Source organism: Diachasmimorpha longicaudata, chromosome 14 (genome assembly GCF_034640455.1).
Source record: "Diachasmimorpha longicaudata isolate KC_UGA_2023 chromosome 14, iyDiaLong2, whole genome shotgun sequence".
In the NCBI taxonomy this organism is placed as follows: Eukaryota; Metazoa; Arthropoda; class Insecta; order Hymenoptera; family Braconidae; genus Diachasmimorpha; species Diachasmimorpha longicaudata.
The window spans coordinates 378,723-403,966 of record NC_087238.1 but is presented as its reverse complement, the minus strand read 5'-3'; the positions used below and the strand labels follow the sequence as shown (position 1 = coordinate 403,966).

Genomic DNA, 25,244 nt, shown 5'->3' with positions numbered 1-25,244 from the left:
GAGCGCGCAAAAAACCGGTAGAGAGGGCGTTGCGGGTTACCGGGGGAGAATAAACGTGACACGAGAAGCACTGTGTTCTGTCACTTAAAAACTTGTTTATTTCACGTCACTCGTGGTTGTTCACAAAAACTGTACAAGAATATAATTATGTGCGTTGCACTTGAGCCGCGAGCAAACACTTAAAATATTGAGCGCGGTAGAGACAAATTTGGTGAGAGAGATATAGCACCACTACAGATCACCATGAGAGCACGTTGAGAAGTGACCCCCGGAAGGGCCGAGAGAATTCCAACGGATATATGGAACGTTCGAGATCAAAATCGAACGTTCCAGATAAATCATCGGAAACGGCGATAAGGGCAGCGCCTCAGGTGCGTAGTTACGCACCTGGGTGACAGCGCGGCCGGTCAGGCAGACCTCGCCCAGGAGGTGCTGCCACCCTTAGCCAAATCAGGCCGTCGCCTCAACATTCTCCCTCCCGTCAGGAACCCCGTTGCTGACACAGAAGGAGTAGAGATCGTTTGCAGAGACCTGGAACACTTAAGCAAACATTAATGAAGCCTGTAGGGACCAGCTCTCAGCTGGTAGAGATCGGCAACAGAACCAGCTTGGAGATCGGCCTGGTCAACGTCGTCGAGGCGGTCCTGATGGTCACAACTCTGGAGAAACCGTCCCTTCCAGGATGTAGAGCTGTGACCCGAGCAAGAGGCCACTTCGCCGGCGGGAACCGCTCGTCGGAGAGAAGAACCAGGCTGCCGACCTTGATCTCGTTGGACGGGTGATGCCACTTGGAGATGGACTGGAACTGCTGCAGGTACCCTGTAGACCATTGCTTCCAGAAGAACTGCAGCCTCTGCTGGATCAGTTGCCATCTAGAGAGTCGTCCAACGTTGAGGTGTGCCAGTGAGGGCTCCGGAAGCGCTATTAGAGCTTCTCCAATGAGGAAGTGCCCCGGGGTGAGGCAGGACACATCGTCAGGATCTTCCGAGAGCGATTGTAGAGGCTTGAAGTTGAGAACGGCTTCAATCTGGGACAGCAGCGTAGAGAGCTCCTCGAACGTGAGAGCCGTATCTCGAACCGTTCGAGCGAGATGGTACTTTACCGACTTGACCGCTGCTTCCCATTTTCCCCCGAAATGAGGGCCTCCAGGGGGATTGAACGACCAACACGTTCCATCCTTGAGACATACTGCAGAGAGATGCTGGAACTCCTTAGCTCCAGCGGAGAACAACTTCTTCAGCTCCTTATCCGCCCCGATGAAGTTGGTCCCACAATCACTGTACAAGTGTCTGCAGTATCCCCGACGACTCACGAACCTCCGATAGGCGGCGATGAAACCATCCGCGGTGTAGCCCGTGACAGCTTCCAGATGGAGAGCGGACGTGGCCATGCAGACGAAAATCACTAACCAACCCTTCTGGGTCTTGTGACCACGTCCCCACCAAGTCTTGATAGACACCGGTCCGGCATAGTCCACACCAGTGTTAGAGAAGGCACGGTCCGCCACCAAGCGTGCCACTGGAAGCTGACCCATCAGCTGCTGAGCGCGGATCCCCCGATGACGTGCGCACTCCACGCACTTGAGGATGAAGGATCTTACTGGTAGACGACCTCCAATAATCCAGTAAGACCTCCGGAGATGTGCCAAGGTGAGTTGAGTCCCACCGTGCAGCGGCCGCTGATGAGAGTCGCTTATGATGAGCTCGGCGAGCACTGAGCCTTGAGGGATGATGGCCTGATGCCTACTCTCTGGCCCTAGAGTAGAGAACTTCAACCGCCCGCCGACTCTGAGAAATCCTTGTTGATCAATGAAGACCGTGAGCTTGGTCAACGGATGAGACTTCTTCAACTGCAATCCGTGAGAGATGATGTCACACTCGGCTTGGAGATGATAGGCTTGAGTCGCCTTGACCCAATAAAGCCGAGCTGCCTCCATGCTTCCAGGGCTGAATACTGCTGGAACGATGACGCCCCTCTTCCTTTCCAGCTTCCGCAGCATATTCCCCACAACCGTTTGGCAAATTGCTGTGATCCTCAGCAACTTGTAGAGAGAGGAATACCGCGAACAGAGATCCCAGAGACTTGATCTTCCGAGGGAAGCGGCTAAAGTCACCCCCGGCTACTCCTCTAAATCCGTAGACGGGTCCAACGTTGCTCTCCCACTTGGCCACTGAGACGCCTCCTTCCGTAGCCATTTTGGGCCCGTCCACCACAGATGATGGCCATTAAGTTGAGCCACAGAGATGCCCCGAGATGCACAATCAGCCGGATTCTCCTTCCCACTGACGTACCTCCACTTGGCTTCTTGCACTAGCTCCTGGATCACGGCTACTCTATTGTGGACATACTCCTTCCACCTGGAAGGATGAGCACAAATCCACGCCAGAGCAAGAGCTGAGTCCGTCCACAAATGGACCGGAGCACCATCAAGGTTGAGCTGCTCAATCACATACCTTGCGAGCTTAGCTAGGATGACCGCGGCGTTGAGCTCCAGACGCGGGATGGTAAACCTCTTGAGAGGAGCTACCTTAGTCTTAGCGACAGCTAAGGAGATGCTGACACCATCCTCACTCGTCACCTTCAAATAGACCACCGCCGACATCGCTAGTAGAGACGCATCCGAGAAGCCGTGGATTTTCACCCGAGAATCCTTCTTACATCCCATCCACCGCGGGATCGAGAGTTGATCCACCTGGGCCAGTTCTCTCGGAACCGAACCCACTTCTGGACCAGATGCACCGGCAACTCCTCGTCCCAGTCCAGCTTCTCCAGCCACAGTTGCTGCAGAAGAGCCTTGGCACGTATCACCACCGGTGAGAGCAGCCATAGAGGGTCGAAGAGCTGCGCAATCTCCGACAGCACAATCCTCTTCGATGGCTTCACGCCGACTGAGAGCTGAATGGAGAACCTCAACCGATCGTCGCTTGGATCCCACTTTAAGCCGAGAATTTTTGTGGTAGAGTTCTCTAGCGGCTTCGGACTCTGAGAGAAGCCTCCCGGTGTCAGAGCACGAAGTAGAGACGGACTGTTCGAGTGCCACTTCGCTAGAGGGAATCCCCCAGCCCAGCAGAGCTCCGCCACTTGCTGAGCTACGAAATGGAGATCGTCCTCCTCGTCAGCTCCACCACAGATGTCGTCCACATATCTTCCGCTGCTCAAGGGGGAAACGGCTAGAGGGAACCGATGCCCTTCGTCCTTGAACAGCTGGTCGAGAACCCTACAGGCGAGAAATGGAGCAGACTTGGTCCCGTAGGTGACGGTGGTGAGCTGATAGGTGCAGATGTGGCCCCGAGAATCACGCCACAAAATCTGTTGGAGAGGCCAGTCCTCCCGATGCACCTTGATCTGACGGAACATCTTCGTGATGTCCGTCATAAAGATGTACCTGCTCTGCCGAGACCAGAGCAGTACATCAGAGATGTTGCGTTGCAGCTTGGCCCCAGTATGCTTGATGTCGTTGAGAGACACTCCGGAGCTACTCTTACTGGAACCATTAAATACTACCCTCAGCTTCGTAGTTTCACTACTTTCCCGGAGAACACAATGATGAGGGAAGTAGAACGTAGGAGCAGAATAGCGAGATTGCCTTTTAGACGAACTCTGACCGGAATCCTGGTATAACCGCCCGCCCTCGGAGACCCTCAACCCTCCTGAGGCCGAAGCCCCATGTGCCAAGGTCATCTCGCCAGGTTCACGGTCCAAGATCCGAGAGTCGCCTGAGACAGGTACAGCCGGAACACACACCATGTGCCCCAACTCTTCGTACTCCTTGAGAAATTCACTATAAAGCTGCAGAGATCCTTGATTTTTCTCCAACCTCCTAAGCAGGCTCGCGAGGCACGCCTTCGCGTGGCCTAGAAAATCCCCGAGCTCTGCGGGAGAGCGAACGAGAGGCAGACGAACAATATAGCGCCCCGAGCGATCCCGGGCATGGGTGCGCTGGAAAAACTCCTCGCACTCTGCCTCTTCCTTCGTGAGAGCGACGTCCTTGCCCTCCGCCGCAGATACCTCCTCCTGCTGCCAGAACGAGGTGAGAAGCTCGCTAAGTTCCTCGTTGCTGACAGAGACGTGATGCGAGCTCGCCGCCGACGTCACTGCAGAGGTGGGCCCGAGCCCCACCCACCCGAAGAGAGTCAGCATCGCAATAGGAGAATCGGATAGCCCCTTGATGATCTGCGGCTCCACTATAGATCCAAAGAAATCTGCGCCAATGAGAAGATCGACAGGTCTTGACGTCAGATAGTGTGGATCCGCTAGCTGCAACCCTCGGAGATGCTCCCAATGCTGAGGTTGAGAGGCGGAGAACGACGGCAACGACGACGTGAGGCTATTGAGAACGTAGGCCTTGACAAGAATCTGCTTGCTGGAGTGCAGAGACTTGAGAGAGAATTGAGAGAACCCATTAGAGGCAGAGGTCGAACCTCTGATACCAACGACCGGTAGCACAGCTGGAGAAATCGGCAAGCTGAACTTCTTGACTAGCTCCCTTGTAGTGAACGACAGCTCAGAACCAGTATCCAGCAGCATCCTAACCTCGTGAGAAGCGCTGTCCCTCAAGACTAGCGAGGCTAGGGCTGTGGCGAGAATCACACCTGGTCTGGGCTGTGGAGAGACTTCGCGATTGATCGCGGCTACAACCGGAGCATCACTCGCCAGAGCCGGCCGTAGAGAGAGGTCATGGAGCGGCGACGACTCTGGCGCAGGCGTTGGTATCGCATGTCACTGTGGAGACATGTCAGGCCTGGAGGCAGTGGACTGTATAGATGGCCCGGGCTGAGGCTCCTGCACTGTCTTAACAACCTGCTGGCTGTCACGAGACTGGGAGGATCCTAGAGGTGCTGGCTGAGGACGATTGATGTGAATCATCGAGTGGTGATTCTGCCGACACACAACGCAGGTCTTGTTGAGGCTCCGGCAACTGTCCCTATTATGCTTCCCTAGGCAGTTGAAGCATCGATGTTTGAGAACGACGAATGATCTCCTCTCGGTAGGAGACAGAGCTTTGAACTTGGAGCACCTGTCCAACGAATGCTCCTCCTCGCACATCGGACAGGCCCGGAAGCACATGTCCGCCTAACTCTGAAACGGGGGCTGAGGCTGAGGCTTCACAGCTCGAGACGAGTGGCTCCCCGACTCCTTCCCGGACATAGGCTGCGACGTAGGACCAGCCGAGGCACTGTAGACCCGAGCAGGCTGGCATGGAGAGTAGACCGTCACGGTCTGACTTGAGGGGTGGCCCTTCTATGGCCGAGGCTTCGAAGCCCGGTGAGGGTTGGATGACGCAGCCGATGGCGGCTCCGAGGCGTGCATCTCCATCGTTTCCCTAGCCCTGGCCCTACCGAGCACGAACTCCCTGAGAGCGGCGTACGTGGGGAACTCCGATGATGAGCCGAGTTCAATCTCCCAGGCCTCCAGCATCTTGGCGTCCAGCCGCTTCGAAACGAGGTGGACGAGCATATCGTCCCAATGCTCCACCGGACGACCGAGAGACTCCAGCGCGGTTACCGCCTCAGCCACGGAGTTGAGAAGCGCGTTGTACTCCTTGGCGGTGCGGTTAATGAACCTCGGCGCCGCGAAGAGCTTCCCCAGCTGGATAGAGACGAGCCGCCTCTTGTTCTCGTAACGAGCCAAGAGGGCGTTCCACGCTGGCAGGAACGCGTCCTCGGTCACGGGCAAGGTGGAGATCAGCTGCTTAGGCTCACCCGTGAGAGACGTCAGCAGATAGTGGAACTTCTCCACAGTACTTAGCGCCGAACTCCCGACCACCATGGAGAGGAACAGATCCTTGTACGGTGTCCACTCCGAAAAGGTCCCTGAGAACGTTGGCAGCGAGATCTTCGGCAACTGCCGATGAGCCACAGACGCCGGTGGAGGAGCAACAGATGGCCGGCGGAACGACTCCGAGAGATCAATGGAGTCATCCAATCCCTTGATGAGCCCTATGAATGTGCTGCGAGCCGCGGAGTACATCGACAAACACTTGTCGTAAACCTCCTCCTTCACGTACGCGTGGTCCAGCACCTCTTCGTTGTCCTTAGCCATCAGCAGCTTCAGATGGAGACTGTCGAACAAGGCCCAATGGTTCTCCAACATGTCCAGCTTGGACTGGAGCTCAGCCACCGTGAGAGTTCGCACACTTGCGGAGGTCGACTCCGCCCTCAAGTTTTCAATAAATTTAGCCCTGCTGGCCTGCAATAGAATTTTCCCCCGGAAAGCCATGCTCAAGCAGGAATGAACTCAAAAAAAAAAAAGACACAGCCCGAGCAGAGAAAAACCCCGGTAATCCCCTTTGTTAGGGAAACAATCAAAAATAAGAAATAAAAAAATAAAAAACCAGGCGGAGGATTCCAAAAATTGAGCGCACGCAGTAATAAAGCACACCAAAACACCCCCCCGTAGCAACAGCAGCAGGATCAGTGATACCGCCAGGCGAAGATCAATAAAAAAATATAAAATTATTAAATATTGAATTCCCTGTGAGATTTGAGGGAGTGTAGAGATGCTCCAGTCGGTTAGCGTCCCCTCCGTCGGTAAGAGCGCAGCCCCAAAACCTCGACTATCGATCCGTGGGCAGCGGCCGGTGCGTGTAGAGAGGGGCGGGGCGGCAGGCGTTGCTGTGGACGGGGCGTCGCTGACGTCAATGGAGGCGGGGCGCACCACAGCAGGCCCGGGTTCCCGCGTTTTCTCACCCGCGAAATGTGCACCACTAAAACACTCAAAAACCACTTCCCGATAACCCGATCCGGCTCGAAGGACCAAATGTTCCGGCGAGAGCGCACAAAAAACCGGCAGAGAGGGGGATGCGGGTTAACCGGGGAGAATAAACGTGACACGAGAAGCACTGTGTTCTGTCACTTAAAAACTTGTTTATTTCACGTCATGCGTGGTTGTTCACAAAAACTGTACAAGAATATAATTATGTGCGTTGCACTTGAGCCGCGAGCAAACACTTAAAATATTGAGCGCGGTAGAGACAAATTTGGTGAGAGAGATATAGCACCACTACAGATCACCATGAGAGCACGTTGAGAAGTGACCCCCGGAAGGGCCGAGAGAATTCCAACGGATATATGGAACGTTCGAGATCAAAATCGAACGTTCCAGATAAATCATCGGAAACGGCGATAAGGGCAGCGCCTCAGGTGCGTAGTTACGCACCTGGATGACAGCGCGGCCGGTCAGGCAGACCTCGCCCAGGAGGTGCTGCCACCCTTAGCCAAATGAGGCCGTCGCCTCAACACTATCCCTTATGTATCGGGAATGTGTGGATCCTTCGGTGACACAATCGTCTTTCTTCACCAGAATCAGAACGGCTTCTGATCCTATCATGAATACTTCTTATTCATGCCACGTTCACCCACTCGCTTATAAATAATGAACAATGTTTTTGAAAAGTTTTGAGAATGTCCACAACCACAGAAACTGATAAGTTAGTTCTCTTAAAATGCAAGAAACACTCCTACTTTCGATTAAAGGATGCAGTATCCCTGTACACTTCCGGCCGTTTAGCTATTTACTATGGTGAAATAGATTACCACGCACTATATCGATTGTACCGCGAATTATAGTATGGGAGGCCCGAAAGAAACAGATCGATTCCGGAAAGTAATTTCCACCAAGTCAAACTATCGCTCCGACGGTTGTTTCTAGACTGGCTTGATCTTTTGATTTTGGGGAGCGGATCGATTTTTGGGGGTTACACGAGTTGGCTTCTAATTGGTGGAAATTATGGTATGGTTTCCCACTACCGATTGTTAAAGGGGATTGTCCTGTTAAGTCAGCGGTTTTGGCGGTCAGCAGTTTTGTCAGTGCATGATTTCCGCGGTGGAGTTCAGTGCTCTGGTATGTGTCATTCTTTTTGTTAGGGTGGATGCACTTGCCGAAATGGCGAAACCAATTTTTGGTTGACGTTGTGTTTTTGTAACTGGGATGGTGGAATTGGATGGGTTTTTGCAAGGTGGTGTTTATCGTTTAAGGAATGTGGTTCTTTGTGGTTAGTATCTATGGGGAATGCGGGAGAAACTGTTGATAAAGGGTTTTGGATATCACAGCCGCCGCTCGGAATCATTATGGCACTGGGTTGAAATTGATTTTGAGAAGTGTCTGCAGTTTCGCATAGTCGGGTGTAACTTGATCTAGTGGGTTTCCGGTTTATCTCTGGTCAGCGATTGTTCGGATCGTGGGTACTGTTTGTTTCGTCTCATTCGGTCGGGGATTGCGATCAAATTTCTGCAGGCTGGCATAGTGCATCCGGTGTAATTAGTTTCTGTGACAGTTCTTTGGTACTCTTGGATCAGTCTGCTGCTGTCTTTTCTCGTGGCAAGAGTGTTAATATGCCTTCGAAAGCCCGTCGTATTCGAAATGCTCCTCGGGAGTTGAGAGTTTTGTAGTCGCGGTGTGATCAACCTGGACCGAATGGGGTGAAGGTGTCTCTTGGTCTTTTGCCATATGTCGATATGGTTTTGGGGGAGAATCCTGATATTTTTAGGTTGAGTGGAGTTTTGAATAAGCAGTTTTTTGGAGGTCGGGTGCGTGGATTCACATATGTTCGATCTAACCGGAAGAAGGACTGTTTCGGTTATACGGATTTTACGACGAAGATAATTTATTTGCTAGAGTTCATGTTCTCCGCGGGATGGTGTAGGTCAGTGTTAGTTCGCACCCTCTTTCATGAGATGATCCATGCGTTTTTGGATAACACTGGCGCGGATAGGAACGAGAATTCTGGGCATGGACCGATTTTTATGAGGGAGGTGTCCCGGATAAACAAGCTGCTAGGATGTGATCTGATGGATGAAAGTGACGTTTCTTGGGATAGGTTACGGGTTTTAAATCTGGATAAGGTTTTTATCTGTAATAAATGTCGGAAGAAGGTGTCTCGCGTCTTAACTCGCCCACCAGGACCTGATGATTTTTATCCTTGGTATGAGAGTCATCGGAAGAGATGTGGGGGTGCTTTTAGTTTGGCAGGTAAGATGTTCTTTTGCTGTTTTTACTTCATTTTTGCCATTTTGTTTCATGATCTTTGTTCTTTTTCGCGGTTTTAGCTTGATGGGGTGGTCTGAGGTTTGGAAGGGTGATTGGGGATGAGAGAGTCTTCTACTATTTTTGGGACGGCAGGACATAGCAGTGTGAGGATCTTATGCATCGAATGGAGGCATTTTTGGGACTGTCGGCCGTAAGTCGGCTCAGTATTGGCAATGTTTATGGAGACTCTATCCCTGATTTCGGAGTGTTTCTGTTGCATGTCGCGAGTTTAATATGTTTTGATCGTATGGATTACATTTTGATTATTATGGATATTTTCTGAAAAATAAATGGTTTTGGTCAGTAGCTGTGGATTTTCCTTTACACGTGTTTCCTCTTTATACTCTATTTGTTGGGTTAAATATTATAATATTAAATTATATATATATGATTTTTTTTTTTGCTATTAGTTTTGTTATTATTATGTTTATTATTATTGTAGTCCTTATTATTATTTTATATAATCGGATATTTCCTTAGATGTAGCTGATGGTTACCCCTGTCCTTTGAGGTGGTTCGGGTAAGGTGGTCTCCTGACTCTCTTTTCGGTGGTGGGAGTGCTGGTAATGCGGGGGCTATTCTTGCGGCAGGCATGCTGATGGTGGCCATTGGTACCTCCTCGAATCGTTCAATTGTTGGTCGATTCTGGTTTTTGCGTTATTGCTATCTATTAGTTTTTGTCTTCTTGTACTAATCTTCCTCACATGGTTTCAGCTTGTTGGGATGTTTCATGAACCGGTGCCCATCTTCTGTTTCGAGGTATACATTCCCTTTTGCGGTGATATCTACGATTTCATAAGGCCCGGTGTAAGCTTGATCCAACTTTCCTGTTTTTGGTTCTTTCTCAGCGTACACGAACTGACCGATTTTTAACTCTAAAGGCCTTGCCTTTAGATCATAAATCCGTTTTGAGTTGAGTTTGGATTCTCGAAGATGTATGTAGGCGATTTCATGGATCCTTTCAAGTTTTGTGATCAACTCGATCATGTAGTCCGAGTAGGTTTCCTTTCCCTGGTCTGTCTCATTTAGATTGGAGGGTATCCTGGCTGGTTTGCCGTATAATAGCTCGAAAGGGGTAAAATTTGTTGAGCTATGAACAGTGGTGTTGTATGACAGCATAGCGAAGGGTAGCAATTCATCCCACTCATTGAACTCATTGGTGTATGCTTTAAGATATTCTGCAAGGGAATGATGACTCCTTTCTAGAGCTCCATTGGATTGCGGCCGATAACCTGAAGTGGTGATATGGTGAAATCTCATGATCTTGCTTAACTGAGCGAAAAGCTTGCTGAGGAAACTTGTGCCTTTGTCGGAGAGAATGATCTTCGAGCAACCATATTGTGTTACGTACTTGGTTGCTATAGCATGTGCAATAGTATGGGCTTTGATATCTTTAAGGGGTACGGCAACACAATGTTTGGCAAAATTATCCTGGATCGTAAGGATGTGATTGTGCCCTTTCGAGGTCGTTGGGAGTGGACCAACGGTATCAATCGAGATTCTCTCAAAGCATTCACTTGGTGTTTCCGTGATCAGCATTGGTTGTCGAAATTTCACACGTCGTATCTTTTCCAGTTGACAAGTTCTGCATTTCTTGATGAACCTTTCAACCTCTTGCTTCATTCCTGGCCAATAGAATCGTTCTCTAATTCTGTTGAATGTTTTGACGATTCCTTTATGGCCGGCTGGCAGGATTTCGTGACATTCTTTGATGATTTCTTGCCTCAGAGCTACCGGTGGCATTCCAATGGTTCCATGGCACAGGGTTATGTCGATCGGCTGTTCATAGAATTCCTTTTCCAAGAAGAATCGAATTCGGATGTCTTCATCAATTTCATCTCCCTGATTTACCATTTTAACCGTGTTTACTTGGCATTTCATCAAGGCTTGGTGTAGATTCGTCAAACAGAGTTTGAGATTTTTGTTTTTGACTTTCTCAAAGTGCCATTGTTTCACTATAAGTGTGAACGTGTGAAATTTTCCACATTTCGTGACTATGACCTGACCTGGTAGAGGCTTAAGCTTTTTGATCTGCTCTAAATTGATGAGGTTCAGATCTCTGAGAAGTTTCGTATTCTGTTTAGTTGGCTCTGCATCCGCAGCCAGAAAATGTGCAAGATTTCCCTTCGAGAACGTAAGTCCATCTCTTGTTTCATGAATGTTAGATGCAGCTTGATAGGACTCATCGTGGGGGATGCTGAGTTTATCGTCTTGTAACATGTCTGTTTTCAACTGTTCTTGGATGATACCCTCAGGGAATGAAGGAGAGGGTGTGATGGGAGAGGGATCCAGTTGCTCTTCTATAAAATGAGAAGGATCTGTGGATTTAACCTTCGCCCCCAATGACACTGTGTCGTCCTCTTCGAACTCATCGGACAATTCGATCAAGGGTTTGGATCGCTCTTCGAAATCTGCTATCTTCTGGTCAAACAACTGGGTGGATGCGTTCACCTCATCGAGGAAGCGTGGGCTCAGATTTGCTCTTTACAGCTGGTATAGAGGGGGCGGTTGGTAATAGTCCCACTCTGGTAGACTTTCGTTTTGTGATTCCTCAGCTTTTTTCAGGAATTTTTCGAATAGCTGTAAGCCCTTGAGCCTACTTATCTCAGCTTCTGCCGGTTCTTCGGGGTCATCATCTTGTTCTTCCATTGAAGATTCTGATTCAATTATTCCTTGATTCAGCCCATCCAGTTGATCTCTTTCTTCAAACACATCGTCCTCCATTGGTTCTCCTTCCAAAGAAATGTTCACTTCATCAGGTCTCTCGGTGGACCCTCGGGAGTCTTCTGTATCTTCGGAATCGTTATCTTTCGCTGTTGGGGTGTCAGCGTCGGAGTATTCCTTTTCTTCTTCAGGGTGAATCATTTCCGTGCTATCCATTCCCGATTCCGAATTTCCTGCGGTAGACGGGGTTGGTGTGCTTTCGAGTATTGACTCATTCTCTATTTCCGCTGAAATAGGTGTGACTGTTGTGGCATCGGTATCAACCTTTTCCGGAGTCTTTTCTGGTGTAGCTCTGCCACTCGGGTTTATTCTTTTTTTTAGTGCTGACTGATACTGACGATTATCTCGATAAGAGATAGGTTCTCTCCTGCCGGTGGCTAGATCAGTCATTCGCCTTGTTTTGATTCGTTCTGCTACTGAACTACCAGGGACTGGTGTTTGCATGACCTCAGGTTCCGATTTGAAACGAACCCGTAGATTGGGATTTCCCGCTGTTCTTGATGGTCTAAGGGTTGGACGGGATGCATTGGTTGCCGGTAGACAACCAATGAGTACAGTTTCTTCAGGCTGGTCGTCCTCCAATGGGTTCTCTGCAAATGCGTCGGCCAGCTGTGCCTTTTTCTGTTTCCTTATTTCCACCTCGAAGTCAAAGTCGTTCAAATAAGTTTTCCATTTAACTTGTCTGGAGGTGGGATTGCTGGAATCTCGCAGCCAATTGAGGGCTGGGCTATTCGTGATAATAGTGAAAGGCACTCCATAAATGTAGGGTGTGAACTGCTCTAGAGCGTATACCACCGCTAGGCAGTCTCTCTCTGCAGATGTGTAGCGACTTTCAGCTCCTCGCAATATTCTGGATGCATAGAGGATCGGGTGTTCATCCCCTTCTTCGACTTTTTGGCTCAGTATCGCCCCCAGTCCTTTTTCAGTGCTCGATACGTGCGCTATGAAGGGTTCGTTCATATCTGGATGATACAGCAGGGAATCTGCATTAAGGGCATGTTTTAGGAAATTGAAGGCTTCATCGTGTTCCGTTCTCCAATGGTACTGGCAGTCCTTCTTCAGTAACCGGGTCAGAGGTTCCGATTTTTCAGCATAGTCCTTAACGAATCTACGATAGTAATTGCTGAAACCTAGGAATCTTCGAATCCCGTGTTGATTGATTGGTTTGGGCATTTCCACTAGAGCTCTAACCTGGGAGGGATCAGGATGAATCCCCTCTTCATCAATGATATTTCCCAAATAGGCTACCTCTTTCATGAAGAATTTGCATTTGTCCGGTTGGAGGGTAAGTGCCTTGTCTCGAAGGCATTCAAACAGGTTGTGAAGCCTATGGGCGTGTTCTTCAAATGTTCTGGAGTAGACAACAATATCGTTCAGATACACGTAAAGCTCCGTGCCCTTCAAACCTGCGAGAGTCTGGTCCATCACCCTCTGGAAGATCGGTGGGGAATTTTGTAAGCCAAACGGCATTCTGACGTATTCATAATGTCCATCGGGACCCGTGAAGGCGGTCTTCTCGCTGTCTGCTTCATCCATCTCGATCTGGTGGAAACCACTTGCAAGATCGAAAACGCTGAAATATTTCGCTCCTCCAAGCTGTGATAAGATTTCCGAGATGTCAGGCAGTGGGTAAGAATCTCTGATGGTTTTCTGAATTAAAGCCCGAAAATCGATCACCATCCTCCATCGTTTCCGTCCTCTGGAGTCCGCTTTTTTGGGGACAATCCAAAGCGGAGAATTGTAGGGGGAGACAGACGGCCGTATGATTCCTTGTTCTTCCAGTGTCTTGCATTGAGTTTTGATTTCATCCTTGTGTTGTTTAGGGAATTTATATTGCCGTTTATGGATCGGCTTGTTGTCTATTGTACGGATTTTGCATTTGAAGTGTCTAGCTTTCCCTAGTTGATCTCCCGGGAGGTGAAAGACATCATCAAATGTTCTAATCTAGTCGACCACTTTCTTCCTCTCAAAGAGTTTGAGCTCTTGTTCAGGTAACGCTCCAACAATGTCAGCTGCTCTTTGGTGTAAACTTTCATTATCTTCTGAGGATATTGCCATATTGCAGAATGTGACGTCAGTTCCAGGGCAGTAAATTTCCTCATCAAATGGTTCTATCCGTTGTGGGGGAATATTGAGTTCGATGGGATCTTCAGTGGTATTATTTGGCTACTGCACAGGCTATTCCGTTTGTGACTGTCACCGCGCTTCAGCCTAGATATATCCCTTGAGGTGTATCGACCTTGGGTAAGTATCCAACTTCCGAGTCAGGGTTTTCGAATGGAATTCCTATGACCATTCGTGTTCTGCCGGGAATTATGTTGGGTCCGTATGGTCGGCGATACTCGAACCAATGAATGGGTAGGTTCGGTCTTTTCTCGGTAGTTATTGTCCTCTGGAGGTACCTGATGTCTACATTTTCCTGAATAAAGAATTCTAAGCCGAGAACTCCTGATCCTTGCACTGGTAATTCGCCATCAATTATGTGAAAGGGGACCTTCGCTCTTAGGATTCTGAGGCGAATCAAGCCACAAGTTGGCAATGCGTCTTCTGTTACCCCCGTTAGATATTTCACGATTGGTGGTTCGATCTTGGCACCAGGTTTAATTGCGCGCCGCTCGATGAGATTTATCTCCGCTCCGGTGTCTATCAAGAATTGGTGTGGGTTCCCCACTAAGTTTTTAACTCGTAAGTTAATTCTGGGTCCACCCCCGGTCAGAGATATCCTGCACTCTTTTCTCGTAGGACAACTCGGGACACACATATGCAGAGGTTTTAATGGAGATATGTTGAATGTAATGGTTCGTGTGTTGAAGGATAGATGCGCTTTCAGCCTGTTCAGCATGTCGTCACCAACAATTGCTCCGTATCCGCCAGGTTGGTGAGGTATGACATGGAATTTGATTTTTGCCTTTGGGTGAAGCGGCAGCATTACAGTTCCCAATGATTCCATCACATCATTGGAGAGCCCCACAATTTTGCACGTCTCTCTTATATCCACGATAACCTCTGGTTGTAATGACTGAATGGCTATAAGATTTATGGAAGCCCCAGTATCAACTAGGGCACTGATCCCATCATTGTTCAGGTATGGACCCTGGATCCGGATATGGGGACCTCGCTTGGGGCCGCACAGGACCGTCTCCTTTATTGGTGGTTGCGGTGGGTGCTCGTCAGGGTATGGTATTGATTCTGACCCCTGTCGCTCGTCATCGCACCCGCTTGACGAGTCAGATACTCGTTTAAAGCCTGGATAGGAAGTCCAGGTGTTGCTGTTGAGTTCAGGACTTGTGGGTTTTGATTTCCCCCAGATCTCTGGTGATAATCCGTCCGACCTCGTTCCCGAGAATTATCTCGTGTTCGATTGGGTATGGCAGGCGGTTGGTTCATCTTAAGCACTAGAGTTTGGAGGAACTGCTTTATTTCAGCCAGGTCATCGTTTCGTCGCTCACTCTTCTGCTCCCTCCTAGGAACAGGCTCTTTCGGTGGTTGCGAGGATCCAGTCAAGATTGCAGCTAATTGGTGAAGACTGAGTTCAACTGAGGCTCCATCGGCTAAATCTTCATTGGTCTGTTGTCGCTCGAGCTGCTGGAGTAGCTCTTGGAGAGCCGGATTTTCATCTGGTCCCCCTGCCATAGCGATAGGGTTACCCCCGTTGAGGCGAGATGGTGACAATGGACCCCTGGATGAAAGTGCTTCCAGGTTCGCTGATCCCCTTGACAGTCCGGGCGGACGTTTCGGAGGCAGATAATCTTGCAGCAGCTAGGCTACCAGATCCTTGTTGACTGGCTGATTTCTCCCGTCATAGTTGAGTTGAAATCCTGGGTTTCCATAGCCTCTACCAGGTGTTGGGGTAAAGGATGGATTTGTACCATAACGTCCCTGGTGATGCTGAGGGACTGCATATCGAGGACTTGACGTTTGTGCTTGAGGATACGCCTTGAATGACTGCGGTGTTGATTCATTCGCCCACATGTCATTGTGTATGCCAGCTGAAGGATACTCCGTCACGTAACGGCATTGGTTTTGATCTTGTATCTCAGGTGCAGGCAAGGTCATACTCGGCCGGAACTCTTCCGAATCGAGTACCCTCAGTACATCATTAATTTTTTTACATTTCCACCGTCGTATCGTATCCTTAACTCCAGGTGTTGCATACTCTTTAAATCTGGCCAGAGCCTCATTGTTCAGGTATTCTTCCAGAACACCTCTCTTAGTCTCTGTTTCACCTTCGAGTGTTCTCAACCCAAATTGAACTAAAGCTGCCAATCTTTCTAAGAAGCATTCTAGGGGTTCGTTTGCGTATTTGCATAGACCACGGACTTGGTTAACGTAATAAGTGAAACCGTATTGACCTCGGAATCGTTTGACTAGGATTTTAAGGATATCTTCAACGGAGTTTTGGGTTTTGTTCGATACGGCGAACTTAGCGGGGGTAGGAGGCGTTTCAATATCTGAAGAATGTACTCCTCCTTCCTACCATTTTCAGTAGGAATCGATGATAGATTTGCTCTAACAGCATATTCAAATTCATCTAGGGAAGCGTGTTGGGAGGTACCAGAAAAAATTGGTATACTACTAGCGATATCTCTTGCTTTAATATAATCTTCATGGTTCCCAACAAGCTGTGGCATTTGAATCACCTGTATAGGTGATATTGACGGAACTATTAGCCATCGAAAAATCGCTTCGAAGGAGGTCAGAAAAATGTTTGTGTTAACAAAATCTTGAATAGAGTTTAGGCTCCCTCCTTCTTTAAAAACTTTTAAAATTTTTGCATTTGATGCTGAAAATATGGATTGCTTAATTTTCGAGAGAAAAATAGAGGAATGAATTTTCCGATAGAATTAGCCGAGTTTGTTCAGAAAGGAATAAAAGAATTCCTACTCTAGGTAGGAAGGAGTCGATCTCAAAACAAATTTAATGAATGATCGAAAAGGAAAGAGAATTTATTCGATATCTGAGGAAAATTCTTTATTATAAATTTGGCGGTAAGAGTGAAAGGAAACCTAGAACGGTCCTACCGACTGCGCCATGAAATTCTAGCTGTTATGTCCGGAGACGTTGTCAGCGTCGGAGGACAACTATTGTATAATTGAGTTATTTAGGGAAAACAAGAACTAGAAATTTTGATATAAAAATATGAAAAGCTAAATTAGAAATATAGAATGAAGCTGAGTATTTTTATATTTAGAGATTTTATTTGGACGACGCTAGATTTGTTTTTCGCTCTTACCTTGATTATGTTGTTAATTTAAATAGAAAGGGGAATAAAGGAATTACGAGTAATCAAATGATTCCGGGGAAATTTTATGGTCAAAAGTAATTTTCTCTATTATGAACCTTTTTGAATTACAATTAACAATGATTGGTTATTATCTAGAATTTTATGTAAACGTTATGTAACAAAAGATAGTCATGATTCAATATTTGTCGCCGAATATTTCCTTAGAGAGTTCGATAGTCAATTAATTTGGAATTGGAGAAAAATGTAATAATTTTCAGGAGACTCACAGTTTAAGGGTGTAAAGGTATGCTATCCCTTATGTATCGGGAATGTGTGGATCCTTCGGTGACACAATCGTCTTTCTTCACCAGAATCAGAATGGCTTCTGATCCTATCATGAATACTTCTTATTCATGCCACGTTCACCCACTCGCTTATAATTAATGAACAATGTTTTTGAAAAGTTTTGAGAACGTCCACAACCACAGAAACTGATAAGTTAGTTCTCCAAAAATGCAAGAAACACCCCTACTTTCGATTAAAGGATGCAGTATCCCTGTACACTTCCGGCCGTTTAGCTATTTACTATGGTGAAATAGATTACCACGCACGATATCGACTGTACCGCGAATTATAGTATGGGAGGCCCGAAAGAAACAGATCGATTCCGGAAAGTGATTTCCAGCAAGTCAACCTATCGCTCCGACGGTTGTTTCTAGACTGGCTTGATCTTTTGATTTTGGGGAGCGGATCGATTTTTCGGGGTTACACGAGTTGGCTTCTAATTGGTGGAAATTATGGTATGGTTTCCCACTACCGATTGTTGAAGGGGATTGTCCTGTTAAGTCAGCGGTTTTGGCGGTCAGCAGTTTTGTCAGTGCATGATTTCCACGGTGGAGTTCAGTGCTCTGGTATGTGTCATTCTTTTTGGTAGGGTGAATGCACTCGCCGAAATGGCGAAACCAATTTTTGGTTGACGTTGTGTTTTTGTAACTAGGATGGTGGAATTGGATGGGTTTTTGCAAGGTGGTGTTTATGGTTTAAGGAATGTGGTTCTTTGTGGTTAGTATCTATGGGGAATGCGGGAGAAACTATTGATAAAGGGTTTTGGATATCACACCCTCGCCCACCAACTGTTTTCGTTGGCATTGGCCCGCACAAATCCGTATGCATTAACTCTAATATTTTCGTCGTTTTACTGAGTGACTCTTTCGGGAAAGGTTTTCTTGACAATTTACCCTGGATACAACTGCTGCATACCTGCACTTCGTTGCCCTTATTGATCTCGATATCTTCAGCTAATTTCCTTTCTATCAGCTTGTCGATTGCTTTGGGATCTCTGTGACCAAATTTTTATGCCATGTTGTAACGAAATTTTTCCTCGGGGTTGGGAAAAACCCGTCATCTGCCCTTTCCCCTGGATTCGCGAGCAACATTTATTGGGCGCCAGCCGTGTTTTTTACCGGGGAACGGCAAACCGCGGTCTCAATAACTAATTCTCAAGAAAAATAAACATACGGTAACGAAAACGTATAACTTTGCTTACGAATCCAAGGGAAGACCTTGAATACCCACGCTGCTCAGAGAGTAGGTTGCGGAGAGAGGGCGTAGTCCGGATGGAGGTGGTTCGTCGGGCTTTAATCCACAAAAGAAAATAACACAACCCTAAAAACTTAGAATAAATATATATTTAATTATTGCCTTTAGCATTATTCAATTAATTCTAATACACAAGCGTGATAAATAATAACGAAGCAAACAACAAAAAAATATGATCATTTTGAAGAATCTTAAACGACCATAAGTGATAACAGCACAAACCCTTTTAAATACGTACGATTCCGCCGAGAGAGATAACGCGAAAGACGAGGCTCAAAATTCCTAGTTGTTGGTTTAATTAACCCTTTGAATTATTTTCTCTCTGAATCACTCAGAGCAAATCCCTACTTTTTACCGAATTTTCCGCAGTTCTCGAATTACGTTCGCATCCTGCCTATTTTCCGAATTAAACAGTTATCAAATCGCTATAAGCCAAACGGATCTGGCGAAAATCTCCTCCCACAGCGGGGAGGCATCGTAATTCCCTAATCCCTCTAAATTATTCTAGATGAGCAAAAATTCTCGTGGTGGTTCCTTAGGGGTGCCACTCACGCATCACAAACCTTCTTGGCTGATCGCCCCGCACTTGATCAGCACCGATCACTCTCACTGGATACGTACCCTTCGGTGGTCTATACTCGACTGTAATTTTCCTCTCAAAATTCCTACTGTGATCTTGCAATTCGAAAATCCAACTCAAAACTCCTCTAAACTCTGTGCCGACCGGCACCATTGTCTTGGGCGATGCCCTCTCCGCCTCCCCGCGCCCAGGGAGACGGCATGATCCTCTCTCCGCTGCCCCTCGCCAAGGGAGGCGGCATGTTTTCGTTATCCACAAAAATTTATGCTCTATACATAAAATAATTATAGTATTTCACGGTACCAAGATGAGGAACTAATAACATAAACTCATAAATATTCTTTTTACTCCTATCCTAGCTGTTGAAAGATGTAACCTCACCTGGGGCTCGTTACCCACGTGAGTAGTAAGTGGGCACGATTGGCGAATTTATTACAGGAATCGTCCCCCTGCCCCCCTTTTTCCAAACGTGTACGAACACGTTTTCCCCATTGTCCTTTCAGGAGGACGTCGCCGCTCTGGGGCCCCCTGGGGTGAGGGTCCCCAAAAAATGTCATTGTTCGACAGGAAGTGGGTGGTGGGTGGGTGGCGAAGGAATGCGAGCAGGTCCCAAAACACTTAAAACCATCCCATTGTTATGCAATGGAATGTCGTTCACGTGTTAAGGGAAACCGGCCCATTATTTTTTTTTAGATGGAGGATTGCGCAATGCCCTGGCGTGGATGGCGCACTAGATGGATGCTTTTTTTTTACAGGTTTTTAGGGTAATAAATTTTCCCTTTCTATGGAAGACCGTTCCAAAAATTCTCAACGATGTCTCCTTTTTTTTTGACTAAGTTAATCTCTCTTTCTTTTATTGCATGTTTTTCCTTTCAAAAGTTTTTTTTTATTTAAAGATCAAAAATGTTTTTTGCCTTCCGTCTTTTTTTTTATACCTGAAAAGATGTAGAGGGTTTTTTTCATAAATAATTAAACATAGGGTTTACATTTCATCATTCTTTGTATATTTCATAAAAAATGTAGGATACATTTTACAAATCATTTATATAAAATCATATGTGTATGGTTTTTTCAATATGAAGGGATTCTGTAAGCCCCTCCCACGAATTTATCTACATAATTAAAACAATTATGGAATAATTCTGCAAATAATTGGTACAAATATCCGAGATTTTCGTGGGGTATTGTACGTCGGAAATCATCGCGAGCCATGAGATAAATTTCCTCGAAATTTTTGCGTATGCGATGATAAAGATCCTCCGTGGCAGGCATTCTATTATATTCCATATAATTCATAGCAATGCCTGTAATTGATCGTACAAGCGATTCCTTATATTCCTTGACAGGCAATGTCTCCAGCCACAGATTAATCCAGCCACTGATTAATCCATGCAGCCTTATTTTTCAATGTAATGATGCTCTGCCTCATCATCATTATGGGAGTCTGATTTGCATCATCATTGCGAACAAAGGTCACGCAGGGATTGTCAAAACTACGGTGGAATTTCACGTTTATGGCCCCAAATTCCTTTGCAGGTACATTGTGGTTGATCTTTGGGTGAAACTCTCAGGGTCAAAGTAGTCGGTTACGGCATCCAAATCGTTGAAAAAAAGGGTCCATTCTGCTCGTGTCATTGACAATATGGCGCGGTTCGGGCGTACGCCCATAAATTGCACAACCGGCACGAATTGACCGAAACACGTAACGTTTAAGCCGACGCGAATTTGTTTTGTCTCTGATCTATTCAAAGATATAACTTGAGACAATACCACATGCTGTTCAGTATCACTGAATCCCTTTTGTTTGGTACTTTCCATGTTGAAAAAATGAATGGATGAAATCGGGACGACTGAATAAAATCCACCGCGAGCACCCGCGTTTTATAGCGCTACGTATGAGAGTGGAGGGGACAGAATCCCCACTAAGCACATGACAGACCTATAACCGTCAAACATTATCCCCCACTGCAGGGAGTTCTGCGGCGGCGGCGTCACACATGCGCCCCACTTTCGCGGTTTTTGTATGTTGCGCGTTACCCCCACTCTTACCATGGAACCTTCCTATACCGATTGTTTTTGTTAAATCGAGTGCCGCGATTGTTGTCATTCGTTAAAAGGCATTGCAATAGTAAAAATGTCTAAAAACTTTGAAAGTTATGCTTTAGAGTCCCTTAAAAAACAGCAGGAGTGGGGGAAAAACTCTATTGGTACCACTTTTTTAGGGTGTGTGAGGAAGAATATTATCTCCCTGCGGGGGAGGAGACATTGGTCTACAAGAAAGGAAATGGACCAATCATTGACCTTTCCTTTCAATAGCCAACAAATGCAAAACAAGTGGGGGGCGAAAAAAAGGAAAACTGGAGCATCCTTCCTCATCAGCTATTCGAAGCACCCCCCACCAAGGCCAAATTTTCAAAAAAGTGTGGAAAACTTAGCCCCTCCTCTAAACTAGGGATGCATCAAGAAACCCAGTGAGATCATTTTACTGCATTTGCGTTTTTACGTCAAAATGACATCAAGTCAAGTGAACTCATCTCCAAAGTCCAGTTATCAATCAGGTTATCAGCCTGGAAGTTTTAAACCTAAAAAATCTAAATATTGGGGAATCAACGCGAATAAAAACGGAATTAAGATAATTAGTGATCGTGTAGTGAAATATAACAGTGATGAGAAAAAATCAATTGAAAAAATAGTGAAAAAAGTGAAACTCCAACGACATGAGATTTCCAAGACAGGTCCTGTCATAAATGTTGACTCTGACCTTCAAATGGTTGAAGAGAAGAAGAAAAACTCAACCAGACGATTGGGCCATAAATTACCCGGTAGCACTCAAAGTGACTCTAAAATCCTGAAAGTCAATAATAAAAAAACAAGTGAAATCGTGCAAGTGAGTACAGAGGAAAAAAAGTTGTGGATTAATATGCTAGAAAAAAATCTTGATGTGTTCAATCAAGTGAACTATATTGATAAGAAAAAGGATCTGAAAAAAATACAGGCTCGCGAAAAACGTTTAAAACTCGCGGAAAAAAAGAAGGCCGACTTTATCGCCCGCGAAAAACGTCGCGAACAAGCTAAGGAAAAACAAAGACAATTTAGAGCTCGCGAATCAGAAAAAAATCGATCCAAGGACCACACATCGAAGAATATCATCCCTGAGACCATGATGGAATTGGATTCATCGATCGAGATCATTCCCAGCACTCCATCAGTCATCAATTTAATCCTGGAACGCGAGGGTGAAGATGCTCAGCATGGATCATTGAATTTCGCGGCCTCAACCCCTACAAGTAAATATTTAATCAATCAATCATAGGAATTTTTAGATTAGATTGATTTAAGCTAATCTTGTATTATTTTTTTGTTTCAGAACCGCGAAAAACTATCGAGGAAATCGAGGCCGTTCTAGTCGCGTTGGGCGCGAATCTAGAACAAAGGAATCGCGAGGATGATCACGAAGTGCGATGCACTCCAACGCAGCGTCAAAAAGAGCTTGATCAAATTGCGATGCAATTGGATCAAAGCGGGGATGATGATGATGAAGGATTGGCCATCCAGAGTCTTGATTTCACCCCGTTATCACCCAGTAACCGTTCGGGCTAAAAATTCATTAAACATTTTTGTTTTCTTTGGACAGCTGAAATAAAGGTCATAAATTTTATTGCATTACCGGTGAGTCTTGACATTTTTTTTATTGCTAGGCCAAACCCAATATTTTCGCTCCTGTCCCCAGCCCTTTTTTTTTTGCTCGTAGAAGCTAGGGGAAATTTCTCTCGCTTCTTCTTCTTCGTCGGCCCCCAGAATCCTTTCGTTTATTCTCTCTTTCGTTCTAGTTGTTTAGAGGGTTTAGAGAACAATTTTGACTTTTTCCTCGTCTTTCCTACATATATCCTTACCCTCATCTCCCTCTAACTTACGGGTTAGAGGGTTGAGGGCGACTAGTGGGGCAAAAGTTATATAAACCGTGAGGTTCTACGACTCGCCCTCTTTCACCATCGTCATCCGGAGGACTCCAGTGTTCGTGAAGTTTTAGTGCTTTTTTTGTGTTTTTGTTTATTTAAAAATTTGTTTAGAATGGTGAAAGTCACCTGTCAAGGAGCGTTCCAGGAGCACTTTGCCCGCGAGGTAATTTTTTTTTCCATATTTTGTGCATGTTTTTCGGGATTTTTTGCGGTTTTTGATATGTGGCGTTTTTCTCGAGGTTCTTTTTTCAATTTTCAGTTTTTTGCGTCCGCGGGTTCTTTTTCTATCTTTTTTTCGTGTGATTTTCTAATATTTTTTAATATCTTCTTGTTGCGTATACGTTTTGCGTTTTTTTTTCTTTCAAATCCGCGTATTTTTTCGTTCGTTTTTGGTTGTTGTTTTAGTTTTTGATTTTCCGTTTGTTTCACTTTTTAGTTTTCAAATTCATTTTGCTTGTTTTAGTTTTTTAAATCCATTCTGTTTGTCTTTTTTTTAAATTTTTAATTCATTGTGTTTTTTTTTATTTTACAGATGCAGGCCATCCGGAGGGAGAGGCAATACCTCAGGGCGTCGAATACCTGGTTTCGGTGGGAGGACACCGAGGGTGAAATCCTGGACGGTGAAAACATTTTCGCCATCCAGGATTTGCACGCCAGGGCCGCGAAATGGTTGGCGGATGCCGAGGACGAGACCTACACGGTGAGTTTTGTCTCTCTGTCTCGCTCTCTCTCTCCCTCTCTCTCTTCAACCCCCTTTATTCCCTTTAACCCCTTCCTGCCATTCACATCAGTCCTCTCCTAAAATACACCCCTTCCCCTCCTTATTTTCCTACAATCATTTCATATTAATGTACTTTTTTTCTTTTTTGTTGCAGGCCGGAGCCCGCTGGGAGGGAGGTGTCGGTCCGGACACCCCGAGAGCACGGTGGATCCGCGCTCTGAGGCGCGAGGCGCGTGGCCTGCAGACCGAGGGCGAGCAAATGCTCGCCTTATACATCGTGGAGGATGCCTGGAGTCTCAGGCTCCTCTTCGGGGACGAGCCCGCCCAGCCCGACCTAAGCCAGGAGAATTGGGACCAGGAGCAGTGGGACTGAGGCCACTGCCCCCCCTTTCCCATTTAATTCTAAATTTAAAAGAATAAATAAAAAAAATGTGTATTTTTAATTTTAACTTTTTAAATAAAATTTTTTTTGAAATAAATTTTTTCTTTTCTCTTTATTTATTTAAACCCCTTAACTTATTTCCCTTAGTTTTAAATTAGAAAATAAACTTAGGAAAAACAAAAAACAATTTGCATTTTTCTCTATAAACGAGACGAAGGGGAGGGTTTGAGTCACCTACCGAGCGCGTCTCCAGGTGGCGGTTAGGAGGGGACCGGAGTATGAGTGGCACCTTGGGACCGGAGACAGGAGGCTGGAAAGAGCACCTGAATCTGGATTTCCGGGGTACACTTCGGATATCGGTCTGCGATGACTATAACGTCGACCTACGGAAGTAAAAACCCGTCAGGAAGACCCAAGGCATCGCCGCGGACCAGACTCCCCAAGCTAAGGTGGAAGTTATCGTGCCGAGGGCTGAATGACACTGGGGAACAGTGTCGCAAACGATACCCTTGGGGAACCAGGCAGCACCCCATTGTATGCATGCTTACCTCCGCATCCAGGCTCTGCGGGGGTGGACCTTCTTTTCTTGGTTACTCGTGGGAATAACATGGACCCAATAAATAATAAAAATTTTAACGCCGATGACGGTGCTCTCTCTGAGGGAACGGCAGAGGCTTGCAGGTCGGAGGAGAGCACGATCTGCGCTAGGGCTCCGGAAGGGGACCAAGCGCAGATACAAATGGAAGTGGAGGGGGAGCCAGCCTCAGAGGGGCCTACCAGTGGTGGGCCCGCTGTCGCCGATCCTACCCAGGGGTAGAGGAGAAAGGGTAGGACCGGCGCGGAGAAGCGCCGGGCCCGCCAGGCTAGGCTGACAGCCGAGGCCTCGCGGGATCAGCAATCTCCGCAGAAAGTGACCGCGACGGAGGAAAAGGAGGAACAGGGGACAGGGCCCAAGAGGCCCAGGTCCTCAGGATCCACTCCCCCCGAAGTGGCCATGCCCAAGAAGAAGGCACGGGCGATGGAAGGAC

The 25,244-nt window shown here is 46.8% G+C and overlaps 3 protein-coding genes across 3 annotated transcripts; all 3 read right to left on the bottom strand.

The window, feature by feature from the left end:
* Nucleotides 1-450: 450 nt before the first annotated feature.
* On the bottom strand, nt 451-1,999 carry LOC135169373 (uncharacterized). Its single transcript, XM_064134320.1, has 2 exons — nt 605-1,999; nt 451-531 (listed from the first exon to the last, which is right to left on the bottom strand). Exons 1-2 carry the CDS (start codon nt 1,997-1,999, stop codon nt 451-453), a joined length of 1,476 nt encoding a protein of 491 aa, XP_063990390.1.
* A 638-nt stretch (nt 2,000-2,637) lies between these two features.
* Nucleotides 2,638-4,527, bottom strand: LOC135169372 (uncharacterized). The gene has a single exon (XM_064134319.1). The coding sequence runs from the start codon at nt 4,525-4,527 to the stop codon at nt 2,638-2,640; it is 1,890 nt and encodes a 629-aa protein (XP_063990389.1).
* A 714-nt stretch (nt 4,528-5,241) lies between these two features.
* LOC135169371 (uncharacterized) lies at nt 5,242-6,219 on the bottom strand. Its single transcript, XM_064134318.1, has one exon. The coding sequence runs from the start codon at nt 6,217-6,219 to the stop codon at nt 5,242-5,244; it is 978 nt and encodes a 325-aa protein (XP_063990388.1).
* Nucleotides 6,220-25,244: the final 19,025 nt, after the last annotated feature.

Coding starts and splice junctions, on each gene's coding strand:
- LOC135169373 (XM_064134320.1), bottom strand. CDS start 1,999: ATGCTGCGGAAGCTGGAAAGGAAGAGGGGCGTCATCGTTCCAGCAGTA. Junction 532..604: donor CCAGGCCGATCTCCAAGCTG/GTTCTGTTGCCG, acceptor TAAGTGTTCCAG/GTCTCTGCAAACGATCTCTA.
- LOC135169372 (XM_064134319.1), bottom strand. CDS start 4,527: ATGCTGCTGGATACTGGTTCTGAGCTGTCGTTCACTACAAGGGAGCTA.
- LOC135169371 (XM_064134318.1), bottom strand. CDS start 6,219: ATGGCTTTCCGGGGGAAAATTCTATTGCAGGCCAGCAGGGCTAAATTT.